This window comes from Dipodomys merriami, unplaced genomic scaffold (assembly GCF_024711535.1).
Source record: "Dipodomys merriami isolate MVZ:Mamm:240054 unplaced genomic scaffold, mDipMer1.0.p SCAF_1, whole genome shotgun sequence".
In the NCBI taxonomy this organism is placed as follows: Eukaryota; Metazoa; Chordata; class Mammalia; order Rodentia; family Heteromyidae; genus Dipodomys; species Dipodomys merriami.
In genome coordinates this window covers 136924501-136944685 of record NW_027202270.1, presented here as the reverse complement: position 1 = coordinate 136944685, position 20185 = coordinate 136924501, and the positions used below count along the sequence as shown (strand labels likewise).

At 37.5% G+C, this 20185-nt stretch overlaps 1 protein-coding gene across 1 annotated transcript in view; it reads right to left on the bottom strand.

The window, feature by feature from the left end:
* Positions 1–20185, bottom strand: part of Kcnh5 (potassium voltage-gated channel subfamily H member 5) — a 270939-nt gene that overhangs the window by 110774 nt on the left and 139980 nt on the right. Inside the window, exon 8 of the mRNA XM_070032105.1 lies at positions 3634–3833. Within this exon, the coding sequence (XP_069888206.1) occupies positions 3634–3833 (200 nt within the window). The remainder of the gene's footprint in view (positions 1–3633; positions 3834–20185) is intronic.

Sequence of the window (20185 nt, the reverse complement as noted above, 5' to 3'; positions counted from 1 at the left end):
TCTGAGGAGGGGTTAATAACTAGAATATAGAGGGATCTCAAAAAGCTAACTTCCAAAACAACCCCTCATTTACTAAATGGGCAAAAGAATTAGGGATAATTCTTGAAAAAGGAATTATAATTGGCCAATTCTTACATGAAGAAATGTTGAGCATCCCTGACCATGAAGGAAATGAATACCAAAACAACACTGAGATTTAATTTCACCCCAATCAGAGTGGCAATCTTCAAGGAAACAGAAAATTCTTGAGGAGGAAATTGGGGGAAAGAAACCCTTATGCACTGTTGGTGGGAATGTACATTAGGGTAACCACCATGGAAAGCAGTCTGAAGGATCCTCACAATACTAAAAATAGAGGTGACAATACCACTCTGGGGCATAACTTGGTAGGAATATAAGTCAGATACAATGAAGGCACTGGCACACCCATGGTTACTACAGCACTACCTGCATAGTCAAGCTGTGAATCAGCCTAGGTGCCTTTTAGCTGACAAAATGAGTAAGTAAAATGGAGAACCTATAAAAAAAATAGAGCAATATGTAGCTATAAAGAAGAAAGAAATAATGTCATTTGCAGGAAAATGGTTGGAATTAGAGATTATTGTCATGTAAACAAGCCAGGTTCAGAAGGACAAAAGTTACATGCTTTGTCTCATATGTGTCTCTAGAGATAACATATATATATATATATATATATATACAGATATGCATATATATGTATGTGTAGAGATAGAGAGAGATACAAAGGAAAGTGTGGGAATAATTGTAGGATTCTTTAGGGAGTGAGGAGAGAGAGGGAAAACAAATGATGAGGAAGGAAAGCAGTGAACAATACTGAAACACAGTGTGTTTATACATGAATATGCCACGAAACAACTTCTAAAAGTTGGTACAATGCAATGGGATAGGGGATCAGTGTACAATGCATATATGTGCAAAATACTAGAGTGAATACCTTTTGTGCAATTCACATTAATTTCTCTTAGAGATTAGTCATAGGGCTTCAACTTAGGGTACTATCCCTGAGCTCTTTTTGCTCAAGGCTAGTGCTTGACCACTTGGAACCAGAGCTCCACTTCAGGTTTCCTGGTGGCTAACTGGAGATAAAACATCCCACAGACTTTCCTGCTGGGACTACTTTCAAACTGTGATCCTCAGATCTCAGCCTCTGGAGTAGCTAGGATTGTCTACATTCCTAGCTGGCCACCAGTGCCCAGCAATACCTTCTTTTATTTTCCCCAAAGACTTTACAAGAAAAACAACTCACGTAAAAAGGACAGGGGCCAGGCTCAAGAGATACAGTGCTTATCTATCAAGTGTAAGGCCCTAAATTCAGGATTACCAAAAAAAGAAAACTATTAGCAGATGCATGGCATGTGCAGCTGCAGTCTTCCTCCATGCCCGTGGGCTGCAACCCTCACTGGATTGTGAAACACACAGCTGAGGTAGTCTCCTCCAAAGGAGATGGAGTAAAATTGTGTTAGCTCAATTCTTGAAACATCCCAACATCTGAAAATATAGAGACTAGGGGCTGGGAAGTTGGCTCAGTGGTAGAGCGCTTGCCTTGCATGCCTGAAGCCCTGGGTTCGATTCCTCAGCACCACATAAGCAAAAAGAAAAGTCGGAATTGGCGCTGTGGCTCAAGTGGTAGAGCGCTAGCCTTGAGCTGAAGAGCTGAGGGACAGCACCCAGGCCCAGAGTTCAGGCCCCATGACTGGACCCCCCCAAAAAAAATAGAGAGAGACTATAACCCTGTGGCCTACACACCGGCCACTGAGCTCTTTTCAAATGTATCAAAGGGCACCATTACATCTTCTCACTGATGCTCTCTATTAGCCAGCATAGGACTGACAAAGCAGGTTGCTGGCCTCTTCATCTCAGTTATACTTCATGTGGATTCCAATGGGCATCCTTAAATTCTATGATTCTGTCACCAGGAGAACATTCTGCTTTTAATTTGGATCCTTTTCCTGTTATCCATCCATTGACTCAGGGAATCAAATTTCCTTTTGCTTATGTGGTGCTGAGGAATCGAACCCAGGGCCTCAGGCATGCAAGGCAAGTGCTCTACCACTGAGCCAACTTCCCAGTCCTCAGGGAATCAAATTTCATAGCAATATAGTTTGCAATTTTCCCCCTTGTCATGCATATCACTGTAGGTAGCTATTTGACTGCAGAATTTCTACTGTACTGTGCAAAATGTTAAAAGAGGAACGACTCTGGTCCTTTTCATGACTTATCTCTCTCACCCCCCAGGCATCTCACTTTCACCCCCTCAGATTCTGCTCCTCAGTTCTTACATTTCATATCTATTCCCCAAACCTCCCTTCCACCATCTGCTCCTAACAGCCCCTGCTCTGGCTTGTAACGACTTTCTTGTTGTGTTATGAAGTTTCCATAAATAAACATTGTCTTTGGTCATTTGCTCTTATCTCTTTAACACAGAAAGATGCTGGTTGGGCAGGTCTTTTAAAAAATACCCTACACATCCACACCAAAAAGTTAAAATTACAAACTGTTTTTTAAAAAAAAGGGCAAGGAAGCTAGGCGTGGGTTGTTCATGCCGGTAATCCTAGCTACTCAGGAGGCAAAGATCTGAGGATCACAGTTTAAAGCCAGCTCAAGCAGGAAGTCCAATAAACTACTCAGAAAAAGCTGGAAGTGATACTTGGCTCGAGTGGTAGAGCACTAGCTTTGAATACAAAGACACTCAGGGACAGTTCCCATGCTCTGAGTTCAAGCCCCAGGACCAATGGAAAAAAAAAATGGCAAGGAAGGCATTGTATCAGTTGACTATTATGTCAAAATTCAGTAAGTGAAAAGCATAGTCTCTTTTCTTTTTGCTTACAAAGATAAATTGCACCAGAGTGGTTTTCTCTAAAACAATGTATAAGCTCTTGTTATCATCTCCTGTATTTGATGCAAGTCAGTTGAGTGTAAGAAATTAGAAATCTTATCATTTTTGTTCTTATCCCAAATATGAAATAGGTGGAAAAAGTGAACAACCGTTCCATGAAAACACAAGGAAAAAATGGAGATGACAAATAATAGGCAAGAGAAGTATCCCTTTGATGGATGAATGTCAGGCCAAGTAGACAAAAACTTTTAGTGCTTTATAAAACGTGGAAAGGGGAGAAATTTAAGTGAAAGATATCACCAAAGACACATAAAATTTCTGTTGATAGGAAGAAAGTTTCTTTCTGATTTTTAAATGAACAAAAAATGGGAAAATCAAAACTATGATTCATCAGGAGAAATGCCAGCATTCTCAGAGTTTAAGGGGAATACAACAAATCACTGTAAGTGGTAATGAGAGTGTTCTAGGGAAATGGCATAATTACTTATTTTCAGGAACCACAATTTCTAAATTGATTATAATGTCTGGTGCTAATTGATGATTAATTGTTGAGTGCTTTGCACCTTCTAAGCACTCAATAAATATGATTGAAATGTCACATACAAAACACAAAGTAACATTTACAAAGCAATTGTCTGAGCAACATATTAACTGGGAAAGTTAACACACACATGAAGATATAGTAGATGTAAGATATAGTACAAAGAAGTAGAAGTAGATAGAAGATATAGAAGAATTAGTAAATGAATAATAACAGTAATAATAATAAGCCATACCTTCTCCGTGTCAATGCCTTTTGACATGGACCATGTAGAAACGATATAATCCATGACTCGTTCACTAAGGCCTTTGGGGACCTGATAGAGTTTTAGGAAGTCCCGAACATTATTTAGCATTTCATGGTATCGATTGGTGTTGGCATACATTTGCTGGAAAATTGTGGTAACATTTCCAAAAATAGTTGCATAAAGAAGAGCTGAAAGAGAAGAAATGATGAAAATAAAATAAATATCCTGAGAGAAAAAACATACGAAATTGACTAAATCAGGATGCACTTTATAGCAACGTCTTCATAAACTTACAGTTGTTGCTGCCTATGAAACTCGTTGGATCCTATCTAGAACCTGCTAGTCACTCGGAATCATCCAGATGCTGCCAGGAGCAAGCCAACATGACCAACCATGGTTAAAATGGTGGTTTTAAAGAGTGCTTAAAATAGCCCATAGGGAGTCAAATGATGCAAATATATATAATCTAGCCTTAAAGTTAGCTTCCAGTCTTGCACTTCTGAATTTAATCAACTGAAAATTTTCCAGGGATTAATGTCTGGGATTTAACATGTGTACACCTTCTTATGACTTAACTCCTACCAACTTTTGGAGTTCTTCTCTTGTTATAAATATTTTTGATAGAACATCAGAAATATAGGGACTGGAGACAAATTTTCAGGCTATTTGGGGGATAATTAGGATTGGAATTAAATAAAATCTGGGAGCCAGTGGCTCCCATTTGTAATCCCAGCTACACAAGGGAGATCCAAAGGATCACAGTCCAAATCCAGCCTGGCAGAAAATTCTGTGAGACTCCATCTCCAAATAGTCAGTAAAAACCTAGGTTGGAGGTGTGGGTCAAGAGGTAGAGCACCAGCAAGCAAGCAGAGCAAGCAGAATGCCTTGGGTTCAAATTCTGGTACCAGTAAAGATTCTTTGTTAATGTTGAAATAAAACTCTGAATTCCTGTAGTTATTAAACTCTTGTCAGTAGTCTAGTGACTACAAGCATTTTAAGAGTAAAGAAAGCTTGCTCACAACTATTATTTATCCACAAGAATATTTGTGAGCAGAAAGGACTGCTACTCCATCCTGAATTCATAATTCTACAAACCAATCTGGCCAGGCTAATAAACACTGACCTGCTACATGAAAATACTTTAAAAGTTGTTGAGTTTGGTCTAAACTGAACATGCTTCCTAATAAACTGAAAACCAGGCAGCAATGATTTCCATCTTGTATCCTGAAAATTTATGTCTCTAAGCAAAGCATGAGCTGATTCATCTTGCAGTTTTATCAAGCAAGTCCTATTTAATGAAAGTGGCACAAAAATCAAGCTGTGGAAGCAACTTCAGATCCATTATGCCATTCAGGAGAAATCATTTGTTTCTACAAGCACCATTGTTATCTTCTGAATAACAAATTCTAATTTCACAACAGAAATCGATTTTTTTTACAAGCATTTAGTTTTTTTTCTACTGTTCTTTGGGGGAATTACATACTAATGCAGGACAATTTTTGAAATAGATGATATTTGGTCAACATTAAGTAGAAATATAATGTCCACATTTCTCAATGGAACTCTTTAAACCTTTGGATATTCACATTTGAAAAGAAAAAAAAAAAAGCACAGGCTTTCTGCCCCTCTTCCACCATCACTGATACGAAAAATGACAGAGAAATAATTATTTAGAAGAACCATCTAGCAAGGACAGAATTTCATGTTTTCATAAAGAGAAATAAGGAGAAAATATGTTTTTAAAATAATGGACATTTTAAATTAAATTAAAAAAATAAAATAATGGACATTTTAAGAGTGTGTGAGATGATGTTCTGGCTCATGTTTTGGAAGAAGGCCCAATTTTCACAAATTTTCAATTAATGTCACAGAACTGCCTCTTGTTGTGATGTATTTAACTCGGCTCTCTAAGATAATTACAACATTCTGCATTTGCTGAAATATCTTACTTACTGTTGCCTTGTTGTTTAACAAATTTCCACACAAAGAAGTGGAGCAAGATGGTAATAATGTCCCATAAATAAACACATCCATCTGAACAAATCACCTTTGCAAGAGCTAAGGAAACAAGGTAAGCAATCACAGTACCTGGTTTCAGTAGAATGAAAAGGATTTCCCAGGACTACCCTCTCCAACTCCAAACAGTGTACTGTGCTTAGAGGAGAAGGAGGAAATTAACTAGACATTAGACTTGAAACTTATTACAGTCTTGCCAAGGTAAAATCAACTCCTGTAGCATCTCAGCCCACTGCCTGCAAGCAGCCTGGTGCCACAGGACTTTTCTTCCCTCACCCCCATTCTCTAACTCAAGGGGCACAGTGTTGGGAAATGTTCCATCACTTGCAGAATAGGACAGGAAAGTAAGCAAAACTTAGCCTTGAAACTCAGAGTCAGGCTAGGGAAACCCAACACTGAGATTTCCATAGTTCTTGTCCATAGGCCGATGCTCACTGACAGGGTTTCTTGACCTGGTCTTGGTGCTAAGCAGAGACCCGAAGCCCTAATGGAATGGATATTCTAGCCAAAATCACTTCTAGCTGGCTGCACTAGTCTTGAGCTTGTGTATATCACATCAGCAAATATGACCTGTGCTTGTGCCAGTAAACTGTGTGGTGGCATACAGGGTACCTAGGAATCACAACATGAAACAAATGATTGTCCAGTGGGGGAAGAAGAGGTAGGTAGTTTTTGAGGAGCCTATGTTCAGTGCCTCCACAGTAAGGGTCAGTATGAGACAGAATCCTGTGGCCTCTGATGGCAGGCCAGACACTATGGGCAAGATATTTGGGCTTACCCTACTCATAGGCAAAGACTTGCAGTGAGGAGGAAACAATGCTTGATAAGAAATGTACTCACTATCTTGCCCATGTAATTGTAACCCCTCTGTGTGGTATTTTCACAATAATAATTTTTTAAAAAGAATGACAAAAAAGAAGCTATACTTTCTTAGACATCCTTTTGATCAATCCTGAATAAAACCAAGTACGAATGCATCACAAAATGTGCTATGTGATTTCTTGTTTCTTTTGTATGTTCTTCCCCCTATGGTATATCACCTGTTGCCACTGTATTTGATTTTGGTACCCTGGTATTGTATATATATCTGAGTTAGGGAAGGAAAAGGGAACAATAGAATGGTGAGACAAAGGACAAGGTGGGAACCAATGCAACAGTGATATACATAAGACAATATGTTGGAAATGATCTGTACAACTTGGGGGAATTGAGGGGAGGGATTGTAGGAGAAAAATGATGGAAGGAGTAACAACTTTGACAATCAATGTATTATTACTTATGTAACTGTAACACCTCTGTACAGCACCTTGACAATACAAAAAATAAAGAAAAAAATTGGTCTCAAAATGCCCAATAGTGTTGAAATAGAGATAATGCAACCATGGCGGACTTGTAGCAAACCTGAAGCTAGTGTCACTTACTACTAAAATAGTTACAATGAACACAGGCTCAGAGAAAAGAAGCAACCTGCTTCCAATTTCTAAAACAAGAATAAACAAAGCCAAATTATGAAGTCTGGAATAAATACTTCCTCCTTCAAATATGCAGATATTCTTGCATGCCAATAATCATTAAGAGCTTTCAGGAACCTATGATAACACATGATGTGTGTGCCACCCACAGTGATGATAAAAGCATGAAATCATAAATCTGTACAAACTCCTAGAGAATTTAAAAAATATTTAAACAAAACTGAGCAAACTTCAGGAAAACATTCAGTAACAATTCAATATCTAATCAGAGAAACTGAAGACGGAAATAATTTAAGAAACAATAGAGCTTGAAAGTACATGAATTGAGATTTTTTTAAGTATGATAGGAAGCATTGATAAATCAAATAAAAGAAATAATTGTAAGCTCAAGAAAGGTTAAATGAAAATATAGTCAGATAAAAATAATGAGGAAAGGAGTTCTGGGAAGATGGCGAAGGAGAAGCTGGAGGCTAAAAATAATGAGGAAAGCATATGAGAACTTTCAAAGAGCAACAATCAAACTCAGTTTAATCAAATCTATCACATGACATGATAAAAATCAACCTCCCAAATGTTAAATACAAAGAGGAGATGCTCAAAGCAGCAAGAGAAAACAGTGAACACATTGTGGTTTTTCAACTGCCCAACAGTAGGCTTCCCAGAAGAAACCTCGCAGTGATAAGGAGTAGGATGAGATGGTCACATGACACAAGGAAAAACGCTAATAAAAACACTATACATTGCAAAGTTATCATTCATAACTAAAAAAGACATAAAGACATTCCCAAGCAAGTAAAAGCTCTAAGAATTTATTGCCACCAGATCTGACAGATTAAAAGGAAGAGATGTTAGTAAGATGAAAACATTGAAAGGTATAAACTTACTGGTAGGATTAATTATGCATACAAATTCAGAAAGACCTAAGATTGTGAACATGGTGCTTACAACATTTATATAACATCAAAACAATAACCACATTAGTATGTGAAAAGATAGCTATACAGAAAGAGGCAAAACAGAGTATCAAACATTCAAAATAATGCCAGGTGCTAGTGGCTCATGCCTGTAATACTAGCTACCCAGGAGGCTAGATCTGAGGACTATAGTTCAAAACCAGCCCAAGCAGGAAAGTCCATGAGACTCAACCTCCAATTGACCACAATAAGAGAAAAAGAAAAGCCATATGTGAATCTGCACCTCAACTGGTAGAACATTATTAGCCTTGAGCAAACAAACTCAGGGATAATGCCCAGGAAGACCCTGAGTTCAAGCTGCAGTACTGGCACCAAATTTCTTTCTTGTGATTGTTTCTAATGTATTTATAAGGTACTGTGTGATTTCTTTGTTGCTTTGTATGTCCCTCCCCCACGGTGTGACCCCTGTTTTCACTGTATTTGATGTTGGTATAAGTTGGGGAGGGGAAGGGAAAAAACAAAGTGTTTAAATAGGGATACAGGTGGACCCACTGCAACAATGAGATGTACAAGATGCTATGTTGAAAAATGAACTTTACACTTTAGGCAGGAAGTGAGGGAAGTGTAGTTGAGGAAGTGGGAGGGAAGGGATGGTAGGGGAAAAACAAAGGAGGAGGCAACAATGCTTGATAAGAAATGTACTCATTAACTTGCTCCATGTAACTGTAACCCCTCTGTACAGTATTTTCACAATAAAAACTTATTTAAAAAATAATAAATAAGGAAACAAAAGACCTTTTATTTCTTTTTTAGTTTTTAATTTTTTATAGTTGTATCTTCTTTACCTTATAAATGGTGTACTCACATGTAAATCTTCGGGAGGGTGTAAGGAAGAGCACAGAACTTAAGGGAAAAGGGTGAAAAAGTATAGCAGTGGAGCTCACTGGACATGGATGAAAGTGAACTATACAACTCATGGGTGGAGATGGGAGGGAGGGACTGGAAGAGAGTGAGGGAACAGATGACACTGTGTGAAAGGAAATGTACTCATTACCTAATTCACATAAATGTAACTCCTCTATATATCACCTCTATAATAACAATAAAGTAAATTTAAATTTTTTAAATTTAAAAATAATAGATGAACAAAATGCATTATAATGAACTACTTATGGTGTCAGAGAAGGAAGAAAAAAGGGGAAATACATAAAAATCATGAATAATTTTAAAAGAAAAGAAAAAGGAAACAAGTTTCAAAATGGTAGTAGTAAGGCCTTATCTATGATTGCCTAAAATGTAAATGGATGAAAACAGGGCAACTGAATGAATAAACAGCAACACTTTATATATGCTAAAAGACAACATGTTTTATTCTTTTGGGTGCATTAAATGTGTATACAAATACATACAGTTAGTTCTTCTCATTCAGTTCTCCACTCCAAACCTCACTCCTCACAGAGGCCTTCCCTGACAAACAATGCTTTCCTCCAAACTATCACTTTCCATTCCCTACTGAGGTTCATGTTTATTTATCACTTCTGTACTTTCTATTGCATATTGATTTATGCAAACATAGTCCTTTTGGACTAACTCAATAGATGGAAGTGTAGCCTTGCAGTTCTGCCCATTGCCAAATTCTTTGAGTCTCAGATGGATGCTTTCTGTGAGACTCTGCACAGGCCTCCAAACTCCAGGATTCGTCAATTCCATTTCAGCAATAACACCTGCATTTCTATTTTCCATTGTTGTTAAGTATGAGAACTACATGATATATAGTCCTATAACATTCATTCTCATAGGACTTGAAGGTTTCCCTCAGAGAATTGTATTAGATGAATTCTCAATAGCAGACACAGGTGACATGCAGTATTGAGTCTATGCATCTTAAGATACAGTTGATCATTCTTGCATACATTATTATGAATGCTCCCTCTGGAATTACAAAATCCATAGAAGTAGGTATGGCCGAGTGATCTTGCTCACTACTACATTCTTCCACCAAATGAATCAATTTCTGAGACATAGTTGTTAAAATATTTTCCCAGTAAATAATACTCCAAAAACTATGAAACCATTTTCCAGAAACATTATCTTTAACATAAAAATACCCCTACTGGTAAAATAGGAAAATTAAATATTTAAAAAATAAAGCTATAGCCCCCCCAAAATAAATAAAAAATAAAGTAACCCATATCCTAGCTATATTAAGACTATAACTATATTTCAAAGTCCCATATTTATGGGACTATGATCTAGTTTTTAAAAGATCTATTGCATTTTTTTACTTTAGAATGGAAATAACATTGTTAATTCACCTACTTTATTAGTAATAACTTTGATTTGTAACAATTGGGATTTTCTTTTGCCTGTGTCAGGTTTTGAACTCAGGGCCTTGGACTTGTTTACTTGTTCATCACTGATACTCTTGAACCATACCTCCAATCTAGCTTTTTGTTGGATATTTTAGAAATCAAGTCTTTTGGACTTTTATGCCTGAGCTGGTTTGAACTTCTGAACTTTAATCCTTCAGATCTTAGTCTCCCAGTAGCTAGAATGTCAGGAGAGAGCCAAAATTTTATGAAGAAGTCTTTTTTATGGTTTTTTTTTCAGGCTTTTGGACTTAATATAAGTGCTAATTTTATGAGTTATATTTATTTAGAGAGTTTTAGTAATCCTGGTTTACACATCTGTATATGTCTAATCTAAAAACTCTTATGTTTTCTTTATTTACTACAAAGGGATTAGTGTGTGTGTGTGTGTGTGTGTGTGTGTCGCGCGCGCGCATGTGCATGCACATACATACGCGCATGCACATACATACGCACATGCACATGCATACGCGCATGCATTCTAGTCTGGGAATTTGAACCCAGGGCTAGGGCACTGGCCCTGAGCATTTTTTGCTCAAGACTAGTGCTCTACATGGAAGTGGCACTGTGGTTCAAGTGGTAGAACGCTCTCCTTGAGCTGAAGAGCTGAGGGATAGAGCCCAGGCCCAGATTTCAAGCCCCACAACCGACCACAAAAAAAAAAAACAAAAAAAAAACAAAAAAAAAACTGGTGCTCTACTGCTCGATCCACAGCTCCACTTTCAGCTTTTTTTTGGTACTTAATGGAGGATAAGAGTCTCACAGACTTTCTTGCCTAGTCTGGCTTCTCATATTTCAGTCTCCTGAATATCTAGGATTATAGGTATACACCACTGGCACCCTATTAAAGAGATTATTTTTCAAAATAATTATGAGATTAAAGATGGCTGTAAATTCCTTGATACTCTTTCCACTGAGTGGCAGTATTTATATCGTTTTCCCCTTGAATATAGGTATATCTCATGATTATTCAACCAATGGAACTGGGAATCATGGTTGTATGCCATGGAAACTTCCAATATTTGAACCTGTTCTTAGAATCTTATTTGTATGCTATAAGGAAACCCAGTATTCTCCCATGCACTACTCTCACAGAGAAGAATTAAGACTGCTGGCTAGTACCATTGGCTAAACACCAGTTAAAATCTATCCTTGAACTGAAATGTCTGAAACACTGATGGGGTTGTATATTTCTGATAAGAAGATCATGGAAGTCGCTCTGCCATCACCATCCTTCCTATCAATACTCATGATACTTAATTTTAAAAAACGACATATTACAATCACTTGTGATTCTATAGGTAACTCACAGTTTGACAGCTACCTAGCTGAGCCAATTATGGAGTGAGGTTTCTAGGCCAATTCAAGTCATTCCAGTTGATCCTACGTAAACTAGAATTAATTATGCCCTCCTCCCCCTGCATAACTAAATATTTAGGAGGGTGAGTTGGTTCTTTTCTATAAGCCACTAAGTCTGATTAGTTATACAACAATAATAACTTGGCATACATCAACAATAGCCATAATAAAGCAGAACAGTTCTCAGTTGAGTAAATAAAGCTGGGAGAGGAGGTTAGAAAGGGACCTTATAACACACATTACAGTCCCAAAGTATATTCTGGAAAAGAACCTTTGTAAATATTTAATATAGTTTTGTATTTTAAAATTGAAAATACCTATTTTGTATTACAAATAAATATTAAAATCATGAATGAATGTTTGAGATTCTCAAAAACAGGTTAAAAGGTTAAAAGACTGAACAATGCTACAATAACTAATTATAGTATTCATTCAAGAACTGTTCAATTCAAGCCAGTCCTGGTGGCGCATGCCTATAATCCTAATATTCAGGAGGATATGTGGAATGATTGTGATTTGAGGTCAGCATGGGCTAACAGCAAGACTGTGTCAACAAGAACAACAACAAAACGCTATAATTTCAATATTAAGTATGTACCAGCCCAATAACAGCCACTAGGGATAGGATGATTTAAAAAGACACAGACATAATCCTACCCTCAAGTAGTATCCATTATTTCTTATAGGAAAGTATTAGTCTCTAATTATCCCAGATCCCATTCTTTGAAAGAAAGTTAATCTTTTCTCTTTCAGAGTTTACAAAATTCAACAAATACACTTTCAGCCATTCTAAGCGTATAAATGAACTGTGGTTTATTTCTCAGGATTAAATGATTTGTAGAACAAACAGAAATCTATCTTCAGGTAATTAATTGTAACAACCGCCACCCATGAGTTGCTCATGACAGCAGATTTTTATCAGCAATTTTTGCTTCTCTGCAAGGCTGTATTCTGAAGTTCGTGCACTTTGTTTGCTCATCAGCTCGATCTGCATCCATTTATCCTTTATTAACCATCACCTTTTCTTAGATATATTGTGCCTATTCATAATTATAGCTAACATTTACTTTTCCTAATTGTCTTCCACTTATAATTCTTGGCAAATGTCCATTGGCTTTAGAGTGAATAGTGAATATTAACAAAGAAATGCATTCTTGGTAACCTATAGGGCCACATAAGTGGTCCAAATATCATTTTCCTTTCTATTTATATTCTACCTTTGTTGATGGTATTTAAGATGTGGTAGGAAAATGTAGTATCAGTCTGTGATTATCTGTCACACAGCTTATTGAAGTATTTGAAATGGCTTCTACTGGCCTTAGAGCAAAATGAAGACACTGATCTTCAGAAACCTACCAGTATAGAAGTCCCTCCCTCCCACCTCTTTCATAAGGGCTCCTGGTTTTCCTGGATAGTGTTTTAGCAATGACCCATATGTTTAGGGACACTCTACCCATCCATTTGTGACCCAGGCATTTTCTTTCTCTATTCTTCACTTAATCTACACTCTCCGTTTCCACCTCATATCTACCTTATGCTGATTATCCTGGTCAAAAAAATATCATTAATTACTTTGTTAGCTGTTAGTTACAGAAAACTACTTAATATATTCTTCTTCTCAGGAAATGTTGGAAATGTTGGAATTCTGAAAGGGGAATACAATGACATAATCCAATGATTTGATTTTAAAAGCTGTTTAAACTAGATGCCAATTCATGAGATAAATTAGGACAAAGAAAACGCTATTTTTAGAATGTATAAAATTTTAATAGATTATAGGAAGATGTCAGCAGTTCAGGGCTGACCTTATGATCTTGTTAATAACTGAGTTTGCCAGAATAATCCAGACAATTACAAGGCAGTAATTGTTAGTATTATTTCCTGAATTTTCTAAAAACTGATTTAATTTTGGGAAGATAATCTTGAATCCACATTGATCAAAAGTGGGAGAGTCAGAGAGCAATGATTGGAAAGATATGAGAAGATGGTTAATTCAAAAAATTCTAAGAACTAAATCCCTCTAAAGAACAATAAACACTTGGTGAATACTGGTTTCATCAGATCCATTTCTTACCGGGTTACACAATATTTCCCACCTGTCAAGTGTCAGCAACCAGAGACAACTAGAAGTGAAAATCATATGCTAATTTCAGAAGCCTTTAGAACCTTCTTAGTGGCCACTGCTTCTCCTCTTCTGTGTCCCTCTCACCATCTTTATTTTTATTTATTTTATCTTGATTGTAAAGGTGATGAGCAGGGAGGTTACAGTTACATAAGTAAGGCAACGAGTACATTTCCTTTTAAACACTACTACATCACTTTCACTTTCTCCCATTTACCCCTCCCTAATCCCCTGCCCTCCCAAGTTGTACAGTTCCTTTCCAACACAGTGTCTACTGAGTATCACTGTTACATTAGTTCATCCTTTCTCCTGCTGTTTCTGTGATTCCCTTTCCTCCCACAAATCAGATAAACATATATAAGACAAAAGGTACAGAAAACTAAAACAGAAAAAAATAGAAATAACTTCATATAGGACATAATAAGAACTTCATGTTTCCAATACTTGGAGTTCATTTTGGTGCGCTTCATTATATATGGCCATATGCACTTAGTGATTGGGCTATTGTGATCTCCTATTATGAATATCATAGACATATTCTAGTTATTAAAAATGAGGGAAACCATGTGACCTACTTTTCTTCGGGCCTGGTTGCTTCTCTTAATATATTTTTTTCCAGGTCATTCCATTTCCTTATGAATAGGGCAATGTCATTCTTTCTGATGGAAGCATAGAACTCCATTGTGCATATATATCATACCTTGATCCATTCATCTACTGAGGGGCATCTGGGTTAGTTAAATCTACAAGCACAGCCATGTTCATGGCAGCATTACTTACCATAGCTAAGATATGGAACCTCTCACCATTGTAAGCTCCTTTCTCAGCCATACTCCACTGCCTAGGAATTCATACCCTCTTTTAGCTAACAAAAACTCCAGGTAAGTAAAAACAATGCTGGGATGAGAAGGATTGTTTAGGTACCAAATCAAATTTTCAGCAAGCACATCTGTTTCTATGCTAATATTGGAAAACTCCCTGTACCTCTGGAACTCAGAATCCAGCTTGGAAAGAAACAGAGGAAGGAGAAAAGTAAGGGAGCTTTACAAAAGTTGCACAGCCATCTTTTCCTTGTCACAAAGGAAAAGAGACACTTTGATTTTGACACTATGTTTTCAGAAAAACATCAGAGGTTCCAAGAAAGACTACAGCTTCAGTTGAATACAGATGGCTGAAGGAAAATAAAAACCTGTTTGTGTCAAGTGATGCAGAGCTGGACAAGGGTCGGTACAGCACACAACTCCACATTCTCAAACAGCAGAACCGCACTTGGAAAAGGCAGCATGACTGACATTTGGTTTTGGACAACTGAGGGTATTTTTTTGCTTTTATTTTTGACTTCTAAAATGTGCTGTTTTATAAATTTAAGAGATAACTGGAAGTTTAATCTGTTTCACAAATTACACAGCTGACAGAACATGCTATAATGTAGACCAAAAGGCAACATTATACATCCCTTCCACAGGAGGTGTTCTGAGCCGTCTTTAAGCTGGGATATAATGCAGACAAGAAGACATTCAGGCTAAGATGTTGATTACATTACCAAACTCATCCCTGTAATGCAACAGAAAAAAAATCCTAATATCTCTATTAAAAATAGGGGGGAGGGTTTTGCTTTCTTTCCTTATGCTGACAAGGAGAGAAACACTAACCAGGCATTCTTTATTATGAAAGAAATAAACCTTCAAAACACACTGAGTATAAAATTAAATTTTAAAAAATACTGAGTATATACTTATAATAGAATGTAATTTCTGATACGTGAATCTTGGAGAGCAAATTTCACAGGGAACATGAATAATGCAAATCACACATTTATAGTGTCCCCAACACTCCTCCGCTTTTATATTACTAAATCATTCCTGTATTCCTTGTCTTTCCACTGCATTCTAGTTTAGTTCTGCCAGCACCTAGCACGAAGGCAGTTTCTACCTGCAGCAGGCTCCTGTCTCCATTTTCTCAAACGCAACAACAAGCCACTGAACTCAAGAGTACGTAAACATGTCTTAACACACTAAGCCCTATCTTGAAAACAATGATAGAAAGAAGAACTGGTCTGGGTTCAGAGCTCTATCAAACTACTACCCTTCTCCTGTCTCCTTTCTAATCTTATTAGGCCAACACTTCGTTCAAGGCAACCACAACACCTCTTCTGTCTATTTTGGCTCCCCTTGCCATGTGACCTTCCATAATAAAGAAACTAAAAAGAGTTATTCGGGGCTGGGAAGGTGGCTCAGTGGTAGAGTGCTTGCCTTGCATACATGAAGCCCTGGGTTTGATTCCTTAGCACCACATAAGCAGAAAAAGCCAGAAATGGTGCTATGGCTCAAGTGGTAGAGCGCTATCCTTGAGATGAAGAGCTGAGGGACAGCACCCAGGCCCAGAGTTCAAGCCCCACAACCAGAAGGAGGAGGAGGAGGAAGAAGAAGGAGGAGGAGGAGGAGGAGAAGGAGGAGGAAGAAGAAGAAGAGTTAGTCATTCTTCTGTTTTGAATAGCTCTTATGCTCACGGCTTCTTTTCTATTAATATTGTATTAATATTGTAAATTTGTACATAGCCAACAGGCAAATTTTTTTCTAAACTAGTTATTCTCACTTATTTTCCTCCTTAAAAATGTTTAGTATATTCTCATAGTCTATAAAATAAAGTCAGTCTGAGAAAACTGGAAGGATCTACACAATGGGGAAAAATTTATACCTACCATACTTAGTATTCCTCCTCCCTCACTCCCCCAACAAAAGAAACCATAGAGGCTGAACTCCTGGAAAGAAAAAAACTAGATCCTAACTTCACAACTTCAGCAGGGGTGGTGGTGGAGGGGAGGGAGGTAGTTGTAGAGGTGGGAGGGAAGGGATGGCAGGGGCAAAACAAAGGAGGAGGCAATAATGCTTGATAGGAAATGTACTCATTACCTAGCTCATCTAACTGTAACCCCTTGGTACATTATTTTTACAATAAAAAACGTACTAATGTCTTTTCCAACCAAGTCAGAGGGTTTTTTTCTAGTGAATAATAGATAAAAGTTAATATAACCTAGCTATAAAAGAAAGTTGGAAGGCATTTTCATTCCTCCATAATTATAACAGAACAATAACACAAGTATATTTCTCTTCTCCACCTGCCTGACAAGGAACATAGATTATTTGCTTTCTATTTAAGTCTATGCATAGCAAGCATTATAAATATATTCTCTAAACTCTGTAAAGCAGAATCAATATAATCTATTTCCTTCATGAGGCCCAAGAATAGATATAACCATCTTTAACAAAATAGGTTATCAACAAAAACTGCCAACGAACATGAAAAAAATGAACATCATTTGGGGGAGTATGATTAGCTTGAATGAAAATACTTATTAAACTGTATGCACATGGTCCAAATTTTTATGGATGTTACTTTTAGACGCTTTAAGCCACCAGTGCCTGGCAAGAGTGCCTTCTTAACAGTTATACTAAAATAACAGAAGAGGCTGTTGAGGGTAAACGAGACCTAATAATTGAGGCTACCATTATTTCAATTCTTTTTTATGTTGTCTCTCCCATTAAAAGAGACAGAGCCTATGGGCTTCTGCTTATTGCTCACATCAGACATACTCTCTGAGGAAGTCTAGTCACGCTTTCAGCTAACATCTGGACTTAAATGGATTTCCTGTTCACACACCCAATACCATCTCATGTCTCAAGTACAGACACAACCACTTGACTTGGATGAATGTACCTCTCAGGCTGTCTCCTGTGATGCCTACAAGGAATTATGTCAATTTGCCCAGCCTTCAATGTTACTGTTCCCCAGATTTTTTTTCTTAATTTTCATCTGAATGAGCATAATGTATAAAAACATGCCTCTAGAATTTTAAGCCATTAGGTTCTCTTTTGTTTGCTGAAATGGTATACAGATTAATTAAGCTGACTGAGAATTTAAAACAGACAGTGAAATCTGAAAGAATACATATATGAGAAGAGAAAAGTATGTTTTAAAAAGACAAAATTAGTTGGTTAAGGTACAAGGAATTTTATTTGATAGAGCAGCCAACATCTGTGAAATGTGGTCTATTGGAACTGTAATTCACTGTGATGGTAACAGATGTTCCTCTAGAAAAAAATAGTTTCTGAATCAAATACATTTCATTAATGTTGCATATTAATTCTGTCCCAATTCACATTAGCATATCACAATGCATATTAGCATATCAAAGCACTAAGAAGCCTCACAGTAAAGACAACATTTTTCGTTCTTGTTTGCTTTTGAAACCTTTTTGATCATTGGAAGCCTACAAACATTACCCTGATCTCCATGGAAAACTACTTTACAATCACAGTAGTAAGCCAGTGCAAACAGTGAGGTCTATAAAGGGCAATCCCATAATCCTGGGATATTAATATGGTCCAATACCTGAGCAGCTCATTTCAGCAAATCTAAAAATGGGCTTTTGTTGCATCAACCAGATGATGCAGAAAAGGATCTAGCCATGAAAGGTTCCACTTACCTGTAGATAAAGCAAAAGTAGGAAGGAGTACTAGGTACTAAGTCTCAACTTGAGTTTGACCCAAAAACAACCTGGGCAGTGATGGAGAACAGGTAAAGAACATTCTATGGAAACCAGCAATGACTGTGGCTGACTCTACCACATTGTTGGGTTTTTAGTCACAGACTCTGTATTATTCCCCTGATACTGTGCTTTGTGGCTCTTAAAGCAGCAGCATTCTCTAGTGGGATTTTAAGCCAATGTTTAATTAAAAGGTAAAAATTCAATTAAAAAAAACTCATTTTGTGGTTTTAGATAAGCTAAATGGACAGGGAAAAACTAAAGGTAGACAAACTATCAGACCAGTTAGATATCTGGGAAGAAAGAAATGGTGGGGACCATGACTAGAGGCTAAAGAGAGAAATAATGGAACCAAAGGCATGAGGAAGAGCCCAGCTGAGGCCTGAAGTTAAGTCAGAGCACTCTAACAGAATGCTATCTTTGCAGACTTGGAGGGCCTGTGCATCATCTGTGGTACCTTGGCACTTGGCATACTGAGTCTGGACTGTCTTCTTTTGTATTGATTTTTACCTTTGTGATCCTTTCTGAAAGTCATGTCAGTGTATACTTTTAGTTTCCCTAGAAGGAGTGCAAATTTATTATAGGCAAGAAAATAATTGTGCCACTCTTGGGCATCTACCCAGAACACTGCAAGCCAGGATACCATAAAAACACTTGCACATTCGTGTTCATTGCTGCACTATTCACAATAATCACAATATGCAAACAGCCCAGATACCCTGTAAGAGTGGATGCAAAAAATGTGGTACCGATACACAATGGAATTTTGCGCAACCATTAGAAAGAACAATATCATGTCATTTGCAGGACAAATTGCAGAACAAATAATGTTAAGTGAGGTAAGCCAAGCTGAGAGACACAAATGGCATATGTTCTCTCTCATATGCAGAAGCTAAATCTAAAATACACTGGGACATGATAAATTGTATGGGATTGTAGGCATTCACACACAGTGAGAGGAAAGGAGTATACTCTTAGGGGAGGAGCACAAAGGTTCAATGCTTTTGTGCATTTGATCCTATGCAATAATATGTATCAAAATGATCTCCAGGAAATGGAAAATGAGATTTTTTTACTCTGTTGCTGTTTGTGTGCTCTCTTATTTTTGTCTTATTTGTTCACTTATCTGTCTTTGGGAGAGTAAGGGGGCACAGAAATGGAGGGACAAAGTGTGAAGAAATGCACCAGTAGTATTCACAAGACGCTATGCTGAAAATTAACTATACAACTGTGGAGGCTGGGGGGGGGGGGGGCGGGGAGAGGGACTGGGAGAGAGCAAGTGAAGGGTGGCATTGTCCAAAAGCAAATGTACTCTTTACCTGACCATCTGAACATCACCTTTATAATAACAGTAAATTAAAAAAAAATAATTCTGTGCATTGCCTGGTGCAATAGCTTTAACCAACATGAGCTTAATGGTTGTTAAACAACTCGGTGGAATTTGAAGAGGACCCCTAAAGTCTCAAGCATTGAAGGTTTCTTTTCAAGCTGATGGCCATTGAGCAGCGGCTGGATCAGGAGGGCATTAATTTCCTCAGTGGGCTACTGGACGGTGGGACTTGGTTGAAGAAATTCAATCATTGGAAGCATGATTTTGAAGGGAACACCCCTGCTGCCCTTTTCCCTCTCCCTGGTATCTTTCTATATTTCTGTTTGTCAGTCAGTCTGTCTGTCTATCCTTCCTGGCTGCCATGAGAAACTTTACTTGACCACCCCTTACTACCACGGTCTGACTGATCATG